We start from the raw sequence: 23,068 nt of genomic DNA, 5'->3' as shown, positions 1-23,068 counted from the left end.
GTTTGGGTGTTAATAACACCATAAATGATACCGTCCCCCCGAGGTTTGTTGGTATGGGGTGATAGAGGGTGACGTCAGCTACCATGGGGACCCCAATGATACTGAGTTACAAATTTGATTTGTTAGCCAAAAATCGTGTTCAAAAACCTCATTTAAACTGTAGATGATACTTTTCGTCGAGTTTTGGGTGTTAATAACACCCTAAATGATACCGTCCCCCGAGGTTTAATGGTATGGGGTGATAGAGGGTGACGTCAGCTACTTTGGGGACCCCAATGATACTGAGTTACAGATTTGATTTGTTAGCCAAAAATCGTGTTGAAAAACCGTATATAAACTGTAGATGATACTTTTCGTCGAGTTTGGGTGTTAATAACACCTTAAATGATACCGTCCCCCGAGGTTTGTTGGTATGGGGTGATAGCTGGTGACGTCAGCTACTTTGGGGACCCCAATGATACTAAGTTAACGATTTGATTTGTTAGCCAAAATCGTGTTGAAAAACCGTATATAAACTGTAAATGAGACTTTTCGTCAAGTTTGGGTGTTAATAACACCTTAAATGATACCGTCCCCCGAGGTTTAATGGTATGGGTTGATAGAAGGTGACTTCAGTTACTTTGGGGACCCCAATGATACTGCGTTACATATTTGATTTGTTAGCCAAAAATCGTATTGAAAAACCGTATATAAACTGTAAATGAGACTTTGCGTCGAGTTTGGGTGTTAATAACACCCTAAATGATACCGTCCCCCGAGGTTTGTTGGTATGGGGTGATAGCTGGTGACGTCAGCTACCATGGGGATCCCAATGATACTGAGTTACAGATTTGATTTGTTAGCCAAAAATCGTGTTGAAAAACCGTATATAAACTGTAGATGATACTTTTCGTCGAGTTTGGGTGTTAATAACACCCCAAATGATACCGTCCCCCGAGGTTTGTTGGTATGGGGTGATAGCTGGTGACGTCAGCTACCTTGGGGACCCCAATGATACTGAGTTACAGATTTGATTTGTTAGCCAAAAATCGTGTTGAAAAACCGTATATAAACGGTAAATGAGACTTTGCGTCGAGTTTGGGTGTGAATAACACCTTAAATGATACCGTCCCCCGAGGTTTAATGGTATGGGTTGATAGAAGGTGACGTCAGTTACTTTGGGGACCCCAATGATACTGCGTTACATATTTGATTTGTTAGCCAAAAATCGTATTGAAAAACCGTATATAAACTGTAAATGAGACTTTGCGTCGAGTTTGGGTGTTAATAACACCCTAAATGATACCGTCCCCCGAGGTTTGTTGGTATGGGGTGATAGCTGGTGACGTCAGCTACCATGGGGATCCCAATGATACTGAGTTACAGATTTGATTTGTTAGCCAAAAATCGTGTTGAAAAACCGTATATAAACTGTAGATGATACTTTTCGTCGAGTTTGGGTGTTAATAACACCCCAAATGATACCGTCCCCCGAGGTTTGTTGGTATGGGGTGATAGCTGGTGACGTCAGCTACCTTGGGGACCCCAATGATACTGAGTTACAGATTTGATTTGTTAGCCAAAAATCGTGTTGAAAAACCGTATATAAACGGTAAATGAGACTTTGCGTCGAGTTTGGGTGTTAATAACACCCTAAATGATACCGTCCCCCGAGGTTTGTTGGTATGGGGTGATAGCTGGTGACGTCAGCTACCATGGGGACCCCAATGATACTGAGTTACAGATTTGATTTGTTAGCCAAAAATCGTGTTGAAAAACCGTATTTATACTGTAGATGATACTTTTCGTCGAGTTTGGGTGTTAATAACACCATAAATGATACCGTCCCCCGAGGTTTGTTGGTATGGGGTGATAGCTGGTGACGTCAGCTACTTTGGGGACCCCAATGATACTGAGTTAACGATTTGATTTGTTAGCCAAAATCGTGTTGAAAAACCGTATATAAACTGTAAATGAGACTTTGCGTCGAGTTTGGGTGTTAATAACACCCTAAATGATGCCGTCCCCCGAGGTTTAATGGTATGAGGTGATAGAGGGTGACGTCAGCTACCATGGGTACCCCAATGATACTGAGTTACAGATTTGATTTGTTAGCCAAAAATCGTGTTGAAAAACCGTATATAAACTGTAAATGAGACTTTGCGTCGAGTTTGGGTGTTAATAACACCTTAAATGATACCGTCCCCCGAGGTTTGTTGGTATGGGGTGATAGCTGGTGACATCAGCTACTTTGGGTACCCCAATGATACTGAGTTACAGATTTGATTTGTTAGCCAAAAATCGTGTTGAAAAACCGTATATAAACTGTAAATGAGACTTTGCGTCGAGTTTGGGTGTTAATAACACCTTAAATGATACCGTCCCCCGAGGTTTGTTGGTATGGGGTGATAGCTGGTGACGTCAGCTACCATGGGGACCCCAATGATACTGAGTTACAGATTTGATTTGTTAGCCAAAAATCGTGTTGAAAAACCGTATATAAACTGTACATGATACTTTGCGTCGAGTTTGGGTGTTAATAACACCCTAAAAGATACCGTCCCCCGAGGTTTGTTGGCATGGGGTGATAGTGGGTAACGTCAGCTACTTTGGGGACCCCAATGATACTGAGTTACAGATTTGATTTGTTAGCCAAAAATCGTGTTGAAAACCCGTATATAAACGGTAGATGAGACTTTGCGTCGAGTTTTGGCGTTATTATCGCCCTCTCTGATGACATCTTTTCTCAAGGTGGTTTTGATGGGGTGATAGAGAGGGTTGCCAGCTATTACTTGCACAATTTGAAAACTTTTATTGTCTGATAACACACCCATGACTGTGTTAAATAAGTGTGTCAATTAGTTTAGTTTTTAAAACTTTACTTTTCCCCTTGTCACATTGGAATTGCCCTTAAACTTCTCCGTAGTATCATTTTCCCCTTAGTGTTCGCTCTTATTGTTCGCTGGTAATGGTCGCTGGTAATGCTTAACGTTCGCTGCTATTGGTCGCTGTTATTGTTCGCCAACTTCAGCCCGATCGTGAGTGATTGCATTGACCCTAACTGTGGCTGACCGAAATTCTATACCGTAGAAATGCTCGAGTTGAATTGCTATGGATTTCTCACAAAGTGGAGGCGCTATTGCTAAATTTTTTCTATGTAGCCCAGCGTTTCAGTGTGGCGCTTCTGGAGAGCTAAAAATCTATTCTGTAGGGTGAGGCATTCTGGAGAAATACTTCCGGAAAATGTTCCGTGTTTTGGCCCTAATTTAGACCGAAAAAATGTATTTTTTGACATATTTTCTCCAAATATAGAGCCATCCCTCTACATATGCCTGTGAGGCTCCTGATTTGATTCCTTGTATGTCTTAGCTAGTTGTATGAGATAGGGGCAGTTGACTTGAAAGTTTTCACTGTTCTCAATACTTTTTTGAATAAAACGGTCAAAACGACCGGTTTTTTGAATGTAAACAAATCTTTGAAGACAAAAAAAAAAAAAAGACCATGTGACCCCCTCGGAAAAATTTTGTTTATTGATGCAGGCTGTCTTATGTGCAAAATAAAGCTATGGGAACCTCTCTAGTGTATTCCTATCTCGAATAATGATTCTCTAAAAACAAGGTTTTTCAATGGTCCACATTTGGACCATCAGAACACTGCAGTGCACACATACTGCATACACATACTGCAGCGTACACATAATATAATGTTGGCATACTGCAGTGTACAAAGTCAATGGATATATGAACAGTAGTTACTGTATGGACAAATGAGCCAATTACTGGGTATTCACGGACTTCACAACTGGCCAGACGTCTTCGGGTCAGATTTTTCTCAACTGTACGCTTTGTGGGAACAGCAGGATAAATATTTTGTGTTTATTTTATTTTTGATATACTATACATCTGAAAATCCTATACATGTGAGTGTTTTGGGTTTTCCTTGAACAGATATAATTCATCAAATTACAAGCCCACCATGCTACAGGTGATAGTGCTAATAGTAGGCCTATACTAATTACTAAGGCTTCATAATTGACGCACCCCCGTAACTACAGTTGGGAAGCAGACCCAAGGTTCGCCGGAATTTATTAAGCTTTCGTGACGTCACACATTTTGAATTTCGGCGGTAATCGTTCACTGAGAGGCGAGAAATAAATGTCGAAATAAATGTGTTGTTTTCGTTAAAACCTCATTCAAATGTCTACTGAACCTGGAAACTAAGATAAAAAGGTTTCTGACTTACCACTAGCGATAAACTCGAACAGAAATACTCACAGGAAATCCGCTAAATTACAGGTGATATTTAGGTCACGGCTGCAAAAGCCGTAGCGACCGATCATGAAATCGACTCATAAAAGACTTAAAATACCGGAACAAACGCCAAATGTTCACAAACAGTTAGATAATTTCATTCCAAACACAGAAACATCCGTCAATTATCACAGTCTGCTTGAAAACGGCCGATCACAATTCATTTCACATGTCTCCAATGCTCGCGGGTGATGTTGGGCCGCCATCTTTGAAATTTTAACAAGTTAGCATCCTATATACAGCTATACATTTAACACAGCGTATGCGCTGGAATGCAACAACACAGAAGCCAGTGAACATACTTCGATCGATTTTAGCAGATGTAATAGGTTTATATAGGTTTTTGCTTGGATAAATCCATACCACAAATGAAAACATTCGTAAAATTTCAGGTTGCTAGAAAACAACCGGTCAAAATTCAGTCCACACGGCACCGAGTGATGTTAGACAAATTCAGTGATGACTGAATTTGTATAGAAGTTAGCATCATATGATCCAGCTCTACATTCAACTCGTTTCCACGGTTCGTAGGGATATTCATAAGCACTACGTAGCAGCCGATGCTCAATCACCTGGTTCGGTTTCAATTGCACGTTTCAACGATGGTGTGTGCTGGGGGAGGTGGTGGGTGATCTCAGACAAGTGATGTGCTTAGCATATTACATCACACCCTTTCTGAAACCTTGAGCATGCAATTCAAAGAGTGGGGGTGTGGTTACTATCGCGAATTAATTTCTCTGCATGTGCTTAGCCTTATCATAGTAACATTGCACTGCATATTCCTTAGCATCCCATGAGAGGTGAAGTCAAAGTATATTGATAGGAACAATCCCCACCCCCCCCCCACCCACAGGAGGTATCCGCCTGTTGCATAACTTGCATGGTGATGGATAAGTATGTGCAACTGCATAACTGTAATCACTTTCTTGCAAGAGACTGCAATTAAAGGTACAGAGGAGCAGAATAGCATGTTTGTCTTTAAGGAGCTGTAAATATTATTAGTCTTATGGACATGTGGTATGAGGTACAAGATCCAATTTCTGACACCTTTGACAAACAAAGAATCAAATAGAATACCAATTGTAAAGGAATTTCTCTTTTATTGGAGGTAAATTACTTTTACCTGAAAGACTGATCGCCTTAAAAAAAATGTTAAAAGAAACCTTAAAAGAATTACTTGTTAAAAATTTGAGAGAGGTTAAGCAATACTTAGTAGTTTGTACTAAGGTGTTGTTCATCTAAGATATGAACACACTATACTTTTGATAGTTGCTCATTAGAAAAACTCAATTTGAAATTGATTTGAAACACATAAAAAATAATGTTACCATGCTGTATTTGCCACAAATATGCTAGATATTCAAGTATGGTCACCTTTGTCAAAATTCTTAAACTATTTGTATTTTTCCTCACTGGGACATTCAGTCACCTTGTATGTTCCTCAAAATGTCTGAGAACAATTCGAAGAGTAAAGACCTCAAGGAAAGTACTTTTTGAAAACTTCGAGCAATTATAGCGTGCTATAATTTGGGGCCTATACTGACTACCTTTAGAAATCATTCGAAACACTTCAAAGCAACACAACAGATACAGTATAAAGACGCTTTTCCATAAATGTTAATTAAAAGGTGAAATGAAATTTTAATTGAAAGAATTGGATGACTATGTCTTAAATGAACTGTTTTGGTACGGCCAAAGTAAAGGAAATGTTTCATGCTCAATGAACAAACACTCATGACAAAATAATTGTTTGGTAAGTTAATGTGAGTGAGATTGACAAAACTGATTTTAGCATTGTACTTCTCTTCTTAGCAAGCACATTAAGATGTTTATGAGGTGTCAGCAAATATGTAACAAGAAAATTCTGGGTGAAGTAACAGTGTAACAACCTGTGCGATAGCAAAACTTTCACAATTTCTCCACTTGCGTTTTTGCAAGGACCAGCAAATTGATCTGACTTGGAAAAAATTGTATGTGAACTAACACATTACTTTTCACTCTTGACTGGAAATGACTTGATTAGTAGTCTGTTGAAACAAGCTTTAATTAAAATATCTATTATACCTTGGTGAACAAATGCCATATTACTGTATAGGGTTAATGGGCCTCCCAATCTTAGTATTAAGCCACATCCCCTCATTAATATACACCATCAATATACCAAATATTATCATTTACCTGTCATCGGCCAACAACCACAATGTCTCAATGCAGTTAGACCAATTGCTGGGACTATATTTTTGAAACATTAACTTTGAAATTGTGGCCTCATGAGTATTCATGATGAGTACCACGACTTGTCATTATTTGAAATTTGTCAGGTTTGACCCTGTGACAAAGCAACAAGAACAGGTCACTTTTACCCATTAGATTGTGTCTACAGAGTGAATTATCAAAGGTAGGTGTCACATATGCATAAACACAAAAATAAACTTGAGCCTTATTGAATGCTTAGGTTTGTGTACTTTCTGCAAGGAACAAAAGATGCACAATTGACTTTCCATTCCACCGCAACATTATTTCAACCTGGACCTACAAAAACAACCACATGCAATTGCATCAATATTTGCCACATGATGTATGACAATGAAGATAATATGGTGGGTTTTTATTTTACACATGCACATTTGTTGAAACTGTGAATAATGTAAAAAAAAACACATTAAGGAAGCAACTTGAAATAATTGCAGACTACAATTGTCTCGAATATCGATGCATGTACTAGGATGGTGACTTCGAAGTTCGGACACTTAAGACTTAAAACACCCCAAAACTAAATCTTCTGGTATAAATCATTTGAAAATATACTTCATATGGTGGGAGAATTTTGTTATAGTACGATACACGGCCAAACTTTCTTTCCTGCAAACTGTTTTCACATTGTTTTCCAAGAAGATTCTTCGTGATTGTGGAACTGGTATTTCTTTGCTAGAGTATTGCGAAGTTCGGACACGCAACCCACAGTGTGGCGCTGGTGATAAAATTGGTGGCGCAGTTGCTCTTTCAGTAATTATAACAGACTTCATAGATCTTCGTCTTTTTATTGACAAATATGTAAGTAATTTCTTGCAAACGGGTCATTTTGGAGAGAAAATAACTGTAGCTTCGTACTTTTTGGTGAAATTTGACTCTTCCTGTAGATTTTCATGGTGAAATCGTGTATTTTTTAGGGTGTCCGAACTTTCGCAGTATGCCGAACTTCGCAATACTGACTATATATCCCAACTGCCCACAAAGGAGAATCCAACCCGCAGATGCAGAAAGAGTCCTGAAAATAAAAGAAAACAAAAATAAATATTAACAGAACATTGGATAATAGGAGACAATATATAAAGTCACATGACGAATGACTTCACATTGCTTTTAAATGCAACAGGCAGAGATAAGTTGCAACAAGCTCATATTACGTAACATTGTAGTGGAACTTGTAAATGCATTTTCTCTCTGAAAATGACAGAGACATACAACAGTACAAGTTGAAGAACTTTGAAACAAAGTGAAATGGGCACATGCACAACCAACAAAAAAATAAGTGCAATATGAATTCACACACAAAAGAATACTACCAAAATGTGTTGCGAACAATGTACAAAAATTCAGTGCAGAACCAATGTTCACCTGTCACTGACTCGACCAACCTATGTATCTAGGTACACCGGATTAAATCACACAAGGGTAAAACTACGTAGTACTAACCAGAGCCGACCAAGGCAGTACCTTTATTTTTAAATGTAAGCTTTTTAATTTTCAAGTACTATGATATGTACTAGTACTTATAATACTACTAGTAGCTGGGCTGGTATGAAGGTATTGCCATTGCTGACAACCACCAGTGGCAGAAGTCAGTAGTAAACTTAAAATTACCAGCATAGGCCTAGTATTGTGTAGTTGTACTGTAGGGTCCTACTGCTCGGTCACTACAGTACTAGCACTACCCTAAAATTCAAGGAAACGACATTGTATTCGTAAACAATGTCTAACATCATTCATAAACACAAGGTCCCGTAATATGAATACACTGTACTGTAGAATACTTAAAACTATAACCCTAGGCTACACACTATGGTAATGCGCATACACATGTACATATTCAATTAACCACGATAGGATACGTTGATGCCGGTGATCAAGAGCAACCTTACAAATGTCACTTTAATTCAACCCAAAATGCTGGAACAACTCTGAATTTAGCCCAGAATCATTGTTCAATTTGTTTTATACCATTGACCGGACGATGCAGGTTGTACCTTCTTGAAAACGGAAAATGTGCAATTCGAAAGATGAAAGGTTTTTACTCACGTTTCGTTTTTATTTTTCAAGCCGGGGCGAAGAAATTTCCGAATTTCATCCACATCGTGAGTCCGACATCGTCGCAAACAGATATTTAATGAATATTTAACTTCTTTTCTTCAAGGTTTTGGTTCAAGCAATTCGATTGCTGCTCTATGAATATGTATTAAAACGGATTTTCAGACGATATCCAAGCTGCAGTGTACTGAAATGTAGTGATGGACTAAGCTCCCACAATGCATTTCACCGCTTTTGCGAAGTGTTTAATGATTGCGAAATAACGGTCAAAAGTCGCAGTCTGATTTCTGACTGTAATTGACGCACCTTCAATTATTACTAGCAACGATACAGCAGGCCACCTAAACTTTTTGCAGTCAAGCAGAATTACATATTTCATGGGTTTGAATCCATGTGAGGTATTTGCTGACCAAATTGTGGTATTTTTTAAGCTTTTAACACCCTCCCCCCAGTTTTGCACGTTTTTTGGCCATTTGGAAATCTTACACCCTAAAAATACCCAACATTACCTCAATATGATAACACTACTCTCTGGGACCTGACCTGTCTGAGATTAGAGGCTCAAAGCATAGCAAACAGCATCTAAAGTCAATGGATGTATACTAAGGCCTACACTACAGTTAGCTTTTCGACGAATGTGTCAATTTAGGGGTATGAAAGAACTTGACACGGCAGACATTTTGTGGTCAAATTCTGCTCAATTGTAAGGTGCATAAGCACAGAACCTTAAATATTTTGAGATCTGAACATTTCTGAGGAACTACACATATGAAAAACACATACAGTTGAGTAATTTGGATTTTTCCTTGATAGATATCGTTGATCAAATCCTTAAGTGCGTCAATTATGAGCCCACCATGCTACTATTTATACAACACCTAATTGTATTCTGGTCATTTGATAGGTCAATTGCTTGTTGATTGCAAGCATTCGTTGAAAGATGTAATTTTTTCCATTCAACCCGTCTGCGCCTTGTTGAATGGAACTATTCCATCTTTCAACTCATGAAATATTTGCACTCATAACCATTCATTATTTGTATAACACTATATGGTCATTTTCACAATCAGTGGTGTAACTTCCAATATTTGCACTTATTGCTTTGTAACTCAGTGACCAAATACCAGAATTCTTAGATTTTTTGCCATTTGACCATCCTAAGTGAAGTCTACCTTGGGTAGCTTAACGAACTTTCTCGGTTTCTTCAGGTTGATTTGGTGGCCATAAATATGCTTAAAATATGCTAGTTCAGCCGTACACTCTCAACTACACTGTTTTTGTCAGAGCCTGTACTTATTGGTGGAAGGTATTTTCCAGTTCTTATTTGGTTGATATTATCAACAAGTGTCCAAACTAAAATGCAATTGTGTTGCCCAGGTTTCCTTCCTTTCCTTCTCCAAGGAACGGTGGCTAGATTTTGTCGTTTCGGAGGTGACATTTTCCGTTAACAATTGGTACCTAAGTTTGACTGCAACTAAGTTCTAGTTAAGCAGTGTAAATTTTGTTAAGTAAGGTTGCATTATTACAATAACTAATGTGTCTAATATCTGGGCCCAAAAATATTTTTCATTTGGAATTCTTAAAAAAATTGTGTTAATTTCAAATTTAATGTTAACTTTTCCGTTAACTTTTCCGTCACCTCCGAAACAAAGCATTCTTCAGTCCAAGATTTATGTAAACAATAGTATAGCCATTTTGAACTTATTAAAATATACCTCACCCCCTAACGTAATATTTGAGTAAAAGTTGTGACAACATGACCAGTCGTTTTAATTTCTGGGAGATTCTTAACTTTCCGTTAACATGCGTCACCTCCGAAACACCTTGTCACCTCCGAAACAGGTTAGTTGGAAATTTGATCTCTACTGATCCAATAAACATCTTCCTTGGCTAAAACTCATATTACAGTAATTCTGTAGAGGTGTAGCAACCAGTATGATAATATCTTTTAAAAGGTCCTTTATTAATTATGTTAAATTTGAATTAAACTGTAAATTAATGTTTCGGAGGTGACACAATATTGTTAACACTACATTTTTTACATTTCTGCTGTTTGTGTACCATCATATGCTAATGGATGACTTGATCTACCTTAGAAAACACTGTAACAAACTGAACAAAGTATTAATGAAACTCTCACATGCACAGTTGATGAATAAATTACAAATATGTGTTTTTTTGCCACTTTTTCCCCTTTCTGGACAGGAGATAGTGTACCATTGCTTACATTAGTGCTATTAATAAACTTGAATGAAATGATCGATTAGTAATGAAGTGCTGTCCATAAAAGATCACAATCACCAAACATGCAGTTTCTAAAACTTTATTAACATGGGACAAATTTATCAGATATTAGGCTCAATCTGCCTGTGGTCTTTGCTATTGTTTCGGAGGTGACATTGATTGTTTACATGTAATATACTGAACTATCCCTTTGTTTGAGAATATTTCTGAAATATTCTACTAGTGCATGCACTTGTGCTGCAGTTATATGTTACCTTCTGTGAGTTCTACAGTGCTGTTGAGTACATGTTCACAGGTTTAATTTTGCACCATGTTGACCTGTACCAGTATACACATTAATTTGCATGATTCCCACTATAACCACGGAGGGCTCTACTATTTGGTCCAGGTAAATATCCTACAAAAGTTCAGAATATTTGTTCACAATATGTAGACCTGCTGCTGTAACATTTGAAGCAAAAAGAAAGAATCTTATTGCTTCTTTAATGTGCTGTTGTTATCACAGCAAATTGTCTGAAAAGAGATTTCCCAAAAATACATAAAATTTGAATAGGGAATTCCCCTCCCTTTTCTTAAAGAGTGTGAAGAGTGAAGACTGGTGCAAAAGGAAACGTCTAATGCTGGTAATCTGACCTAGTTTCGATGAGGTGTAACTGAAGTGTTAGACACCACCATCGATCCCAGAAAATACACACACAGCTTGCTACCATCGTTAATAGACACTAGTGTACAGTCAGTACAGCACAGCACATTGTACAAACGATACAGCGATGGACATCTCAGGTCCAGCTAAAGATAACAAGGTATCACGTTTCATTACTGTCTGCATTTTGTAGCCACACAAACAAAACGTCACTTGCAAATAACAGAAAGTTACATTTTTCAGATGGCCCCACACGGTTTGGGGCGAGTCTTCAATGCCTTTAACAACCACTTACAAACAACTAACCTTTATAGAGTGAAAACTCATTTAACTCTAGATTGTTGCTCCAGATGGTCTCTTAGGCCTTGTTCACATTTAAGAATGCAACCTGGGCGATTATTGATATTAAGTCCGCGAGGAGGATAAACTAGGTAAGAACAAGACGCATTCACATTTCAGAACGAGTAAGTTTTGTCTGTTTGCGAGATTAATATACTGCGCAGGCGTATAAAGGTCATATCAGCTGTTTACATTCCCCCTGTGCTTTACCATTGTCTTATGTTCTGTACTAGTACGTACTACTCCGTACACCACTGCACGGCAACGTACAATCATTGCACATAAACAGTTAACTGTATTCAAACAACTCCGTACTGGCATTACCATAACATTTTAACCCAGATTTGAATTTCTTCCAAACCCTTCAGTGGATGAGCAAACGATCTTGCTAGTCAGTGTTTTACTGCTTGATGTCGCATTTGAGGCTAATCTAACATCAAAGGCATTTAATGTTAGGTCTAAAGACCTAGTAAGGTCTACTGTATCTGTATACAGTAGGCTAGTAAGTGCAACTTCATTATAGGCCAGGCCAGACGCAACGGTTTTAGCCTTTTACTAACTTCCATAGCAACCGAACCCAAAATCATCCATTTTGAAATAACCATCAAATTACAGAGTTTGGCCTCTTCAAAAATCTGTCAGTACGGCGTACAATGAATTTAAGGCTATAACAATAGATTTAAGTGGACTGTCATTTAGTTTGTTTTTGTCTTACAACCGTTACCGCATCTTTTCTGCAGTGTTGGTCAAATCGGTTCAAAGAAAATGAAATGGGTTCACGAATAGCATCGTTTTGGTAGTGTTTCTGTTAAGAAGGGCAACGCTCTGACAAACACATACATGTACGTACTATCCGCCCAATAGCAACTTGATATATCGGAAATCTCGGGTCACCATTAAGTCTCCGACCATTCACATCACATTTACTGAGAATGCAGGATAAATTCTTAAGACTGCATGCCGACTTGAAGTATGAGTAAAGGAGTGTTCACACTAAGTAAGGGAATTAATTTCCCTTGAGGACTTGAAGTACGGGTGCATTCTTAAATGTGAACAAGGCTGCTGTTTAATGATTTTAGCCCATCATTTATGCAGTTTTTGACAAGTGTTAACCTAACTTTTCACTTAAACTTTGATAGACTGTGGTTAGGTCATGTTAATGAAGTGTTTTTTCCAGAATAATTGACTGAATGTCCTCTTCAAATTTGTAAAAGGTTACAGGAATGTGACAGTCAGTTTCACTGCCAAAAGTGTAACCAACATAAATGATACTGTAAATAGCAGTCAGAATGGCTAATGGCTACGCAATGTTAATCATTTCTTTGTGGTATAATATTTCGTATGCAATTAGCCAAAACAGTGTGAATTTAACCAAATGATTTTGAATGGATACAGTATTGTCTCCAAGTTATCATGAATGGCAGCAAAAGCAGTCACAGCACTAGTATCATGAATGTCATTAAAATATTATCAACATATCCTTCTAATGTTTTTCATACTTTCCAAGGTAAGTTCTATGTGTTTTAGCATGAATCAAGCCTTCTGGGTTGTGTAAACGTTTAGCGTCACCTCCGAAACAAAAGAGACTGAAGGTATATACAATATGTTGTATGTGAGATAATCGTTTGCAATATGAGTGCCACAGTAAGAGACTTCAGCCCAATGTTTACAATTGCTTTTTAAATGCCCTTATTTGCTTTACCTGACATTTACCTATATTTTATAACATAAAACTATTGTATTCTGTGTTCTGTATTCTTTCACTTGTTTCACTAGATGTACAGGTAGTTGATGTACATTCTCTGCTACTTGGCAGAGATATTTTTTATTTAAATCAGTGTTTGATTAAAGATGTTATGAATATTCATTCAGTTTAAGTGTTTAATTCTTTGTGAATTAGCAAAAAAGCCTTTACAACAACTTGTAAACATTTTTGTCACCTCCGAAACACATGTAAAATGTTAACGTCACCTCCGAAACGCGTAAGTGGGGAAATTCCAACTTTTGTAAAACTGCATGGATTTTTGTGCAACTTGGATTGGATATTAGCCCTCTGTGAGGAGACATTATTTAGGGTGTTTGACTTGGCTTTATCTTTTTATTAAATAGTTTAAAGTTAAAATTAAGAAAAACAATCCTTGATTTCCAATAAATTTTCAGTTAACATGGAAATATCTGCAACAGTAATAAAAAATTTCTGCCAAATCCTTTTCATTTTTAAGTAACATATAATGATAAGCATTTTAAAGTTTACTTGAAACAGAGTACTGTTTTAACACTGTGTAAATATGGTTGCTTAAAAATATATCTTTTTGCTTAAAGTTTCCTAGAGTCATACAGTCACCGAAAAATTACACCCATAAACGTAAATGTTTAAGCTCCGAAAAGTTGAAGTTACAAAAATTTGAACCCTTTAACATGTGATGTTAGTAAAAATTTCAATATATATGGTGTTTGAAATTTTGGCCCTGAGTGTACAAAAGTTACACCACTGATTGTGAAAATGACCATATAGACTAGGGTAAGTTTGTAACCAAAGTTGGGCCTCATGATGTGCAGAGGGGCTACAAAAGTGGGTGGTACTGTAGGCTAAGCCCTAGGAAATAAAAATAAATATCACTGTGACAGTGATGTTTATTTTTATTGTGACACTGTCACAATGTAGTTCTCAGTGGGAACTGTATTTGTGGTTTACAGAAAATTACACATATTTAGTCACTAGGATTTATAGAAATTTCCACTTTGCCACCAATCTTTGGCCTAAAACTAAAAGATACACAGTATGTTAGTGCCTCAGCCTAGATTTACTATGGCAATAAGAGAAAGAATACCTTTTTACAAGTCTTGTGTATTACAAAGAACCATGAACATTTAGCCAAGGATAGTTTAAGGCCAAATTGATGGTTGTGAGCTCTAGGAATATTAAATTAATATATTATTAAACTACTGTAGGCCTAGTGTTAAAGTTCGGCCGTGGCTATTCTTACGACTAGTCGTAACAATTATTTATAAACTATTCTTACGACAAAGGCGAATTAAAGCGCAGTAAAGTAAAAAAAAAGCAACTGCGCATGTAGTAGGGGTAACCCTAACTTTAACCCTAAACCCAAATCCTAACCCTAACACTAACCCGGAAATTATTGTTACTCCTGGTCGTAAAAAATAGTACTCCTTTCATGAAAATAGCAACTGCGCATGCGTAATCGGAAATTATTCTTACGAATAGTCGTAAGAATAGCCACTTTGTTAAAGTTCTACCCTGCCAAGTGCAGTAAGTATTTCATCTCCCATAACTGAAGATTTTACCTATAATATTTGCAAAGGAATTCAAAGACATGTTAACAGTTTCCCATGTGGGATATTTTGTTCCCCACATTTGGTGGAAGCCCCAGACGGAGTCATGACACTAGATCTATGCTAGGGGTCAGCCCAGAGCATGTTTAGTTTTACTGATGAAATCATTGTCTTAATGGGCAATATTTTTGCTTACTAAAGTAAATGGGGATATTCAGCTGCGTACCACTTTTTAGTCATGACATTTTAATCAGTCATGTCTTCACACTGCAAAGTGAAATACAGAAACCCTGACTAATACTAAAAGGATAATTTGCAACACGTTTTTATGTAACTAGTTTGAACATTACAGTAGGTTTGGTAGTATTTTGAGTGTGTCATAACATGGAAAATATTGGATACTCAGTTTGCTATGTTTTGAAGAATTTGTTTGATGAAGGTTTGAGCTGGCAAGTTCAAATGGCGAAAGTCTTTGAAACGGCTTCAGTTCAGGAAACTTGGCATGTAGGTAGCATTTAACCCAACTGGGAGTTGGCAGTGTGCTATGGACCACAAGTAATTTTACTGCAAAAGTTTGAATAAAAGTTCAGATCATGGCTTGGGAACTACTTTTGCATATTTACCCACACTGAGTTCTTGTTGAAATAAGTTGTTGGTTGAATGTGCGCGGAACACAGTTGTAACACTATTTGTCTGAAGTACTGTTGAAAATGTGGTCATGTGACAAAGGTCGAGTCAGGGTCGTGGTCAATCGTCTGGCTTAAGAAGCAATTGAACAGCCTGAAGTTGCACAATAGATTGTCAGGTATCCAGATGTCAAACTGTACGTACAGTACAGTACAGTAGGATAATACTGTGTCAACTCTGTTGTACTTCTCCCATCTACCTACCCTAGTCTGCTGGAATTGGTACGTTCTAGTGTGATTTTAGCTGTTGACCTAACTTTCTGAGCTTGGGTCTATTTCCACTCAATATACAGTAATCTACAAGTTACAGCCAAAACAGTCATTTATACGACCTACTGTATGAGTGCAGAGCAAATTTTAATGGTCATAAGGGAGTCTACCAAACTAATGTCATTGTTATGTTATGTTATTTATTTGGAACACACAGCAGTACAATGTACTTCAAACTGACTATGCTGGTTTGGACCATCAAACTGTGAAATCTGCCTTGAAAGCTCCTCCCATTCTGTATAGGACTTCTGCAGGGCTTCTGTAGGAAACTCATTTCAAAGTGTGTGCAAATAGTATAAATGGATCATTGTGCAGTTGTGGTGCCACCTGGCACCAACTTCATTTGGCATTTGGCTTTCCCCAATGAACAAACCCCTTAATGGTATTCAACACTGGCACCAGGCGTAACAATGATTTCATTCTTATCCTTGTCAAGTAAATTGCTGACCTGAAATACTGATCTTCAAAGCAGTGATCATATCCCTTCCCAACAAATTAAAGATGACAATAATAAAAAAAACAATCAAATATAAAAAAAATTTGCCATCCTTTAAAACAGAAGAATAAGAGCTACTGTCACATTGTCTACACTGTAGATAACTCACAGAAGCTTTAAAACATCCCAACAATAAGATATGATGTTTAGTGTAAGAAGATAAATGCATACCCGATGAACCTTCCTCGAGTGCTTCCATTAAGAAAAACTTGTTAAACATATCACAAGAAAGAGTGGCACAAGATGATCCCATATCCACGATGAGCTTAAGCAGGACATCGTTAACTGTCATGGTGCATGTACTGTAATAGGCTTTGTTTTAACTCCTACTGAATTTGTTGCTAAAACTTGTATATATATCTTCTGGCACTTCCAGTGCATTGACACCAGCTTGATTTGACGTAATTTCATGGATTCCCCATTGTACATCCTTACCCCAGCACACAACAGCAAAATGGCCAATTTTTGAGCATTTGCGACACTTTTTATCCTTTGCCATACACTAGTCAAAATTTGCTCGGTGATCCCTTTGAACCGCGTCTGTTATATCTTCTCCCACTATTCTGTACGTTGCTGTTGTAGGGTTTCCGGTTGGTTGAAGATGTGGGGCCCCTCTGATTTGAGAGTTGGCCCCTCCAATTTGCATGAGGTGTGGGGATTTCCTCTGTCTGGTTCACATGCTGATTAGAACTCCCTTTGCTGATAAGTTTTGCCTCACTACTCGCACCCTCCATTTGTCATGCGATATTAACAGCTTTGTAAATCTTTTTCCATCAGTACTAGTCGTTCTCACCCTCTGTAAATTCCTGATCATGGATTAATTCATTGCCAAAGTTATAAGTAAGGACTAAGTTGTCGTAGACTCTCCATGTAATTGTCAATGGATTCCCCAGTGTATTGCCCCCTTCGACCGAACCGGTATCTTTCAGCAACCACATTTATTGAAGACCTGTTCTTCTAAAAATGGAAGGGTGTGTCATAAACCGGTTTCAGAATCCTTTGGGCTAAACTCAGACAATGAATTATACACCCTCTGTCCTGCCACACCCAGGCAATGCAGTAGCAACGCTTTCTTATGTTCAGAGGAAAACATTTCTCCTCTTACAGCAAGTAAGAAGTCTTCAAATGTAATTTTCCTTGCTTCCATGGAATATTGGGTTCACTAGGCTCAAGATTGTAAACATGTAAGAGGTTAAATTTGCGTCATCCTCGTCGCCAAAATGTGATGACACGCAGTGAGGTAGGAACGAATTGAACAGATTAACATGCAATCTCAAACTGACTTTATTTGTTTACATGTACAAGCTCGCTATATACTTGTTCAACATAACAAGCACAATAGATGTATCCATACCTTAGATTCCTTGATTTGAGTTAATTTGCATGCATTAAATGAGTATGGATATCACACCATGTATGTATAGAAGAGATATTGTACTAACTGAGTCATTTAAGCATTCTTGTGAGAATGAATTTCTTCAGTTTAAAGTGTAAAAATGTTTGTGGTGCTTGTAAAACCAATGTTAAGGAAATTTGTTTGCAGATGTTGCAATTTAAAAGTGGCTGCCCTAAGATGACGTATTTTAATCATCTTCTTTCGCAGTCATTCTCATCACATAGAAATGAAGTAAGGATTGAAATGTTTTTTCTTCCTTTACACAGAACATGGAAGAGAACATATGTTGGATCGCCACATTTATTGGCCTTTTCCTATTTGTGAATACAAGTAAGTACTGTACCTGTTTTCAAAACATCCAGTATGAGTTATGATTGACATGAGCCCAGTCTTCATTTGTATGTTCATGCTGAGAGTTGCTTTTTATGTCCAAGTTATGGAGGTTTAGTCCAGAATTTTCTCTTTACTATTGGGGTAAAACCAGTAATGTCATTTAAAGTGGTTACATTTGGCATAACAAACTTTACCTCAAAACTTTCAAAGTCCCAGGGACGCAAAGCCCCAAAAAGTTTGCATCCAGTAGATGCGTTTATTGTATGACCTACTTTTACTAGTGTACAGTTGAACTTTGTAAACATGTGATTGAATCACTGCCTTTACTTCATGAATGTTCTACACAATATATACTGTATAGGGCATACTGTAGTGCCTTAGCTTTGCTGTTTTGACAGGAGCATCCCACCACCTCTTATTTTGCCCGCCCTGCCCTTTCAACCAATTTTTACCCCCCTCCCTTTCATCCGCCCTTGTATTTCCCTACTGGTCAACTCCGTAGTAGCTCTATGCATTGGCCTTGCAGCAGTGTGCATATCTCTTGCTACTTTCCACAGTTCACTACTGCATGTACATGCACCTGTTCAAACTCCATAGTTTCAACTACACACGTGCAAATCCTCAAAACCTGATCCAACATTTACCCTGGGCTCTTGATCTTTGCAGTGTTTGAAAACAGTTTGTTTTGTTACAGTCAAGTAGATGCAACCTTTCCTTTGTTTCCTTGTCACTTGATATGTAATATTTAGTGCAATTACTGTCCTAACCAGTTGAATTCAACAAAACCAAACGTTTTTGTGTACTGTACAGTGTTGTATTACAGGTTCTTTAAGAAAATTTGGCAAGGAACCACTGAGCAAGTTGGCTAAGAAACAAGAGTTTTTTTTTTTTAAATTAGTGTTTTTTTTTTTGATTCTTCGAATGTTAGTATTCAATATGCTTACCAGTACTACTATTCTCCACTTCTTCTAGCTGAGTTTTGTGATCAGAAGCCCATATACCTGAGACTGGGATCCAAGGGTCTAGTATCATGTGACTTCGGAGAGTTTCGAGTCATTGGATGGCTTGTAGGAGAGGATGTAGATGACAGAAGTCCTACTATTCTTGTGGAGGATTCTCAAACTAAAGGACCAGGTTTTGAGAGTGGAGAATATGACATGTTTCAAAATGGTTCCCTAATTATCAACAAAGTCACACTTCAACATGAACAAATGTTCACTGCTAGGATTGTAAGAGGGTCAGATGTGGAGCACTACAAAATTGAAGTGAAATTGTATGGTAAGAATGAGTTTCATATGGATGATTTTGTTTTTGTTTTTCAGTTCCTTGTTGGTACTGACTCAAGTGACACTTTCAGAAACTAAGTCTATCACTGATATATGCTTCAGCCAGAAAATCTATAGCCGTGAGCCTGCTCAGTATTTGTGTTATCAATTTCCAGACTACTGTACATAGTTAGTATCCCTAGGGCTCTACGCAATCCACAAATTTGTACACACAAAGGTGAACAAAAAAATATGCAAACCTTTAAATGCAAAACTGATGGAAAATGTTGAACTTTGCCCTATACTGTAGATCACAAAAACAAAACATGTACTGTACATTGAATTGTTGCATTACTTAGCATTAGAAAGCATACCCAATGAACAGTGTCATATGAGATACTTTGCATTTCTGATGATTGTGATGTACAGTAAACTTAATTTGTAATTTTAACTTTGCACTTTCACTGAGGGAAATATTGCTGCCCTAAAACGTCACAAGCATGGATTACTGCCAAACATTAGATAAGTGATCAAAGAAAGCATTTCATGAATGTGAGCAAAGGTTTTTGAAGAACCTAGCTGTTCTTTCACAACGAGAACCTTTAACTGTTTTATCTATTTGATAATATTCCATTTTATTTGATATAACTCTAGTCCTTCCTGTTCCTGTCTATCCTGTGGTCAATGGACTAACCAACCAGCAGCATGTTGTGATTCATGATTACAGTGGTGGTCAGGTGAACTGTGCCATGGACAGAGTCAGACCTAACATCGAACTTGAACTAGTTTTTCTGGACCATGTCCCACAAGATGTTTCTTTGAGCAGTATCCGTGATTCCAGTGTAAATAACACAGATGGGACATACAATGTTTCTCTGGTATCCACTATTACAGTTGGCAGCAATTTAACTGGAAGGCTAAGACTACAGTGCAGTGTTGCTGGTCAGATGGCAAACTATTTCCCAGCAGTGACTCTAATTGATGTTCTTGTTTTAAGTAGTAAGTTGAATTATTTTAAAGCTAAAATAAATGTTAAACATTGCATTTGATTAACTATTTACACCCCATCTGGGACAAAACTTATATAAGATCTGCAAAACATTTAAGCTACACCAGTTGTGCAATATGTATAGTACTGATATTTAAGGATTGAAAAATATAACTCATTTGCTCAACATTAGTTTGATAGTTTGTGGAATATATACTACTAGTGTAAGCACACTGAAAGTTCACATGCACATGTATGTATTGATGGACTTACATGTTAGCATCTTTTAATTATAAGCATATAAACTAGAAATAGCAAATGTATTGACAATGACCTTGAAACATGCACAGTACTTATTAAACAGGAATGAAGGTTGAAGTACAATACCAGGGCTCAAAAGCATGTAGAAAACAGGCAATACCAGGACAGTGTAAATCTCAAACTTAAAGGATTTTTCATTCAAACTTAGGCAAAAAACCTTCCTGAAATTACAAAGTCTTCAGCTTTGAGTACAGCATTTCTGTTAGTTTCACTGTGGGAGAAATCGCCCACTTTGCTATGCACGTTTTAGTCATTGTCGATGTTGCAAAACATTTAAGCTACACCAGTGGTGCAATATGTATAGTACTGATATTTAAGGATTGAAAAATTTAACTCATTTGCTCAACATAAGTTTGATAGTTTGTGGAATATACTACTTCTGTAAGCACACTGTGCTTGAAAGTCCACATTTACATGTATGTATTGATGGACTTACATGTTAGCATCTTTTAATTATAAGCATATAAACTAGAAATAGCAATTGTATTGACAATGACCTTGAAACATGCACAGTACTTATTAAACAGGAATGAAGGTTGAAGTACCATACCAGGGCTCAAAAGCATCGCCCACTTTGCTATGCACGTTTTAGTCATTGTCAATGTTGCAATCCAGCAATCCAGCTAGATGTATTGTAGTAAGAATGTATCGATTTTGGCACTAATCTTATGTATATTAATGAGGCTAAAGGGTCAAATGTAAATATCTTTGCATTGCAATACTCTGCAACATTAAGTGGGATAGTAGCCAAATGTGGCATTCAGTTGTTGGTTAATAGCTGGTACCAGTAATGTTACTAGAGCAAAAAAGTTTGCATCCCTGGGACATAAGTCCCCAAAAATGTTTGCATTCCCTTGAAAAAGCTTACATCCTGATTGGGTTTACTGTATATGACCTACTTTTAATAACTAGTAGTTGTAAAGATGCAATGGTAATACTGCCCATACTGCATGATTGCTCTACACAATATATAATGGGCTGATGACCTTCAAGCAAAAATAGAAAGGAGATTGTTGAATCATTATGAATTCTTGTTTGCACTTTTAATCTTGTAGCCAATTTCCCAGAGGTAAATGGATCAAATGGTGAGCGACGTGTAGTCCGTTATGTAGAAAGAGAGGTTCACCTGACGTGTGCCATGGATAAAGCTTTACCAAATGTTTCTCTGGAATGGGTCATTGTAACTCCAGCTTTATCAAATCAGATGTTACAGGAGCAAACCAGTACTCCACCAAGGGATCAGGTGGATGGGACAGTTACCATCAATCGTAACTTATGGTTAAGGTTCCCCCCTGATGCCATTTATGCTCTTCTGGAGTGTAGGCTATCGATTGGTAGAGAAATTGTGCGGGCCACAACTGTTGAACTTATCATTAAAGGTAAGCTCCCTTCAGAACCATGCCAAAAGCGAAAATACTCATTTAAGAACAAATTTGTCTACCAAACCTACATTTCTAGCTCAACAGAACTGGAACAAAAATTTTTATTTTTGGGGGGGGGGGGGAAAGAGGGAGCATGCTCATACCTGTCTTTAATATGATCAAAGTTAACATTAGCTTAAGGTAAACATTAACATGGTTAAGCAATCTACTTTAATAGAAAAGTCTGAGTCAAGGCAAATTAAAATATAGCTCTTAATCAAAATATACTGTACTGTAATATTAAACTTAGACTCCAGTTTTTAAAGGACCCTCACTGAGATTTTCAGTTTCATTTCATTTTTTTTCTCCAGTTTAAAGCAAAATATACAATACAGTTAATCATGCATATCAAGCAAAAAGAAACAAGAAATGTTATGTACATTGATATCATGATATGTACAGTACAAGCAGATAATAGTTTAGTCAGGTACAAAATAGTCTATAAGAAAGACTTACTGCTTGAAGAAAGATTGCAGCACCATAAATGACAGAATATCTGAGGTTCTTGATGCTGAGATTGGCAAAGTTGTCTCATGTAATTTTTATCAGGTTTTACGGTTGATGACAGAACTGTCTGAATGTCACACTCCTTGCTGCAGAAAACATTCTGTCCAATTAAGCTTGCACGGTTTCGTGAAAACTTACAACCGGATTTTCTCTAGCAAAAAACCGAATCTGGCTCAAAAACCGTATCTGGCTCAAAAACCGTTTTTTTTCCCCCTCCCGAATTGCATTGAAAACATCCAAATCTTGATCGCTAAGATGCGTACTTTTG

At 37.4% G+C, this 23,068-nt stretch overlaps 1 protein-coding gene across 9 annotated transcripts in view; it reads left to right on the top strand.

Annotated features, from left to right (window-relative positions):
- The window catches only part of LOC139983328 (uncharacterized), an 81,644-nt gene that overhangs the window by 44,894 nt on the left and 13,682 nt on the right, over nucleotides 1–23,068 (top strand). For 5 of the 9 annotated variants that reach the window (XM_071996833.1, XM_071996830.1, XM_071996831.1 and 2 more), the window contains exons 1-5: nucleotides 3,721–3,898; nucleotides 18,232–18,295; nucleotides 19,271–19,576; nucleotides 20,218–20,562; nucleotides 21,928–22,251. In XM_071996833.1, coding sequence (XP_071852934.1) covers nucleotides 3,746–3,898; nucleotides 18,232–18,295; nucleotides 19,271–19,576; nucleotides 20,218–20,562; nucleotides 21,928–22,251 — 1,192 coding nt within the window. In that variant the 5' untranslated portion in view covers nucleotides 3,721–3,745. Of the gene's footprint in view, nucleotides 1–3,718; nucleotides 3,899–8,899; nucleotides 8,996–18,231; nucleotides 18,296–19,270; nucleotides 19,577–20,217; nucleotides 20,563–21,927; nucleotides 22,252–23,068 lie in introns of those variants that run through there. The other 4 variants (XM_071996834.1, XM_071996836.1, XM_071996835.1 and 1 more) reach the window with 3 other exon arrangements.

This window comes from Apostichopus japonicus, chromosome 16 (genome assembly GCF_037975245.1).
Source record: "Apostichopus japonicus isolate 1M-3 chromosome 16, ASM3797524v1, whole genome shotgun sequence".
Lineage (NCBI taxonomy): Eukaryota > Metazoa > Echinodermata > Holothuroidea > Aspidochirotida > Stichopodidae > Apostichopus > Apostichopus japonicus.
The sequence above is the reverse complement of the archived record's forward strand: the minus strand, read 5'-3'. Positions and strand labels throughout refer to the sequence as shown.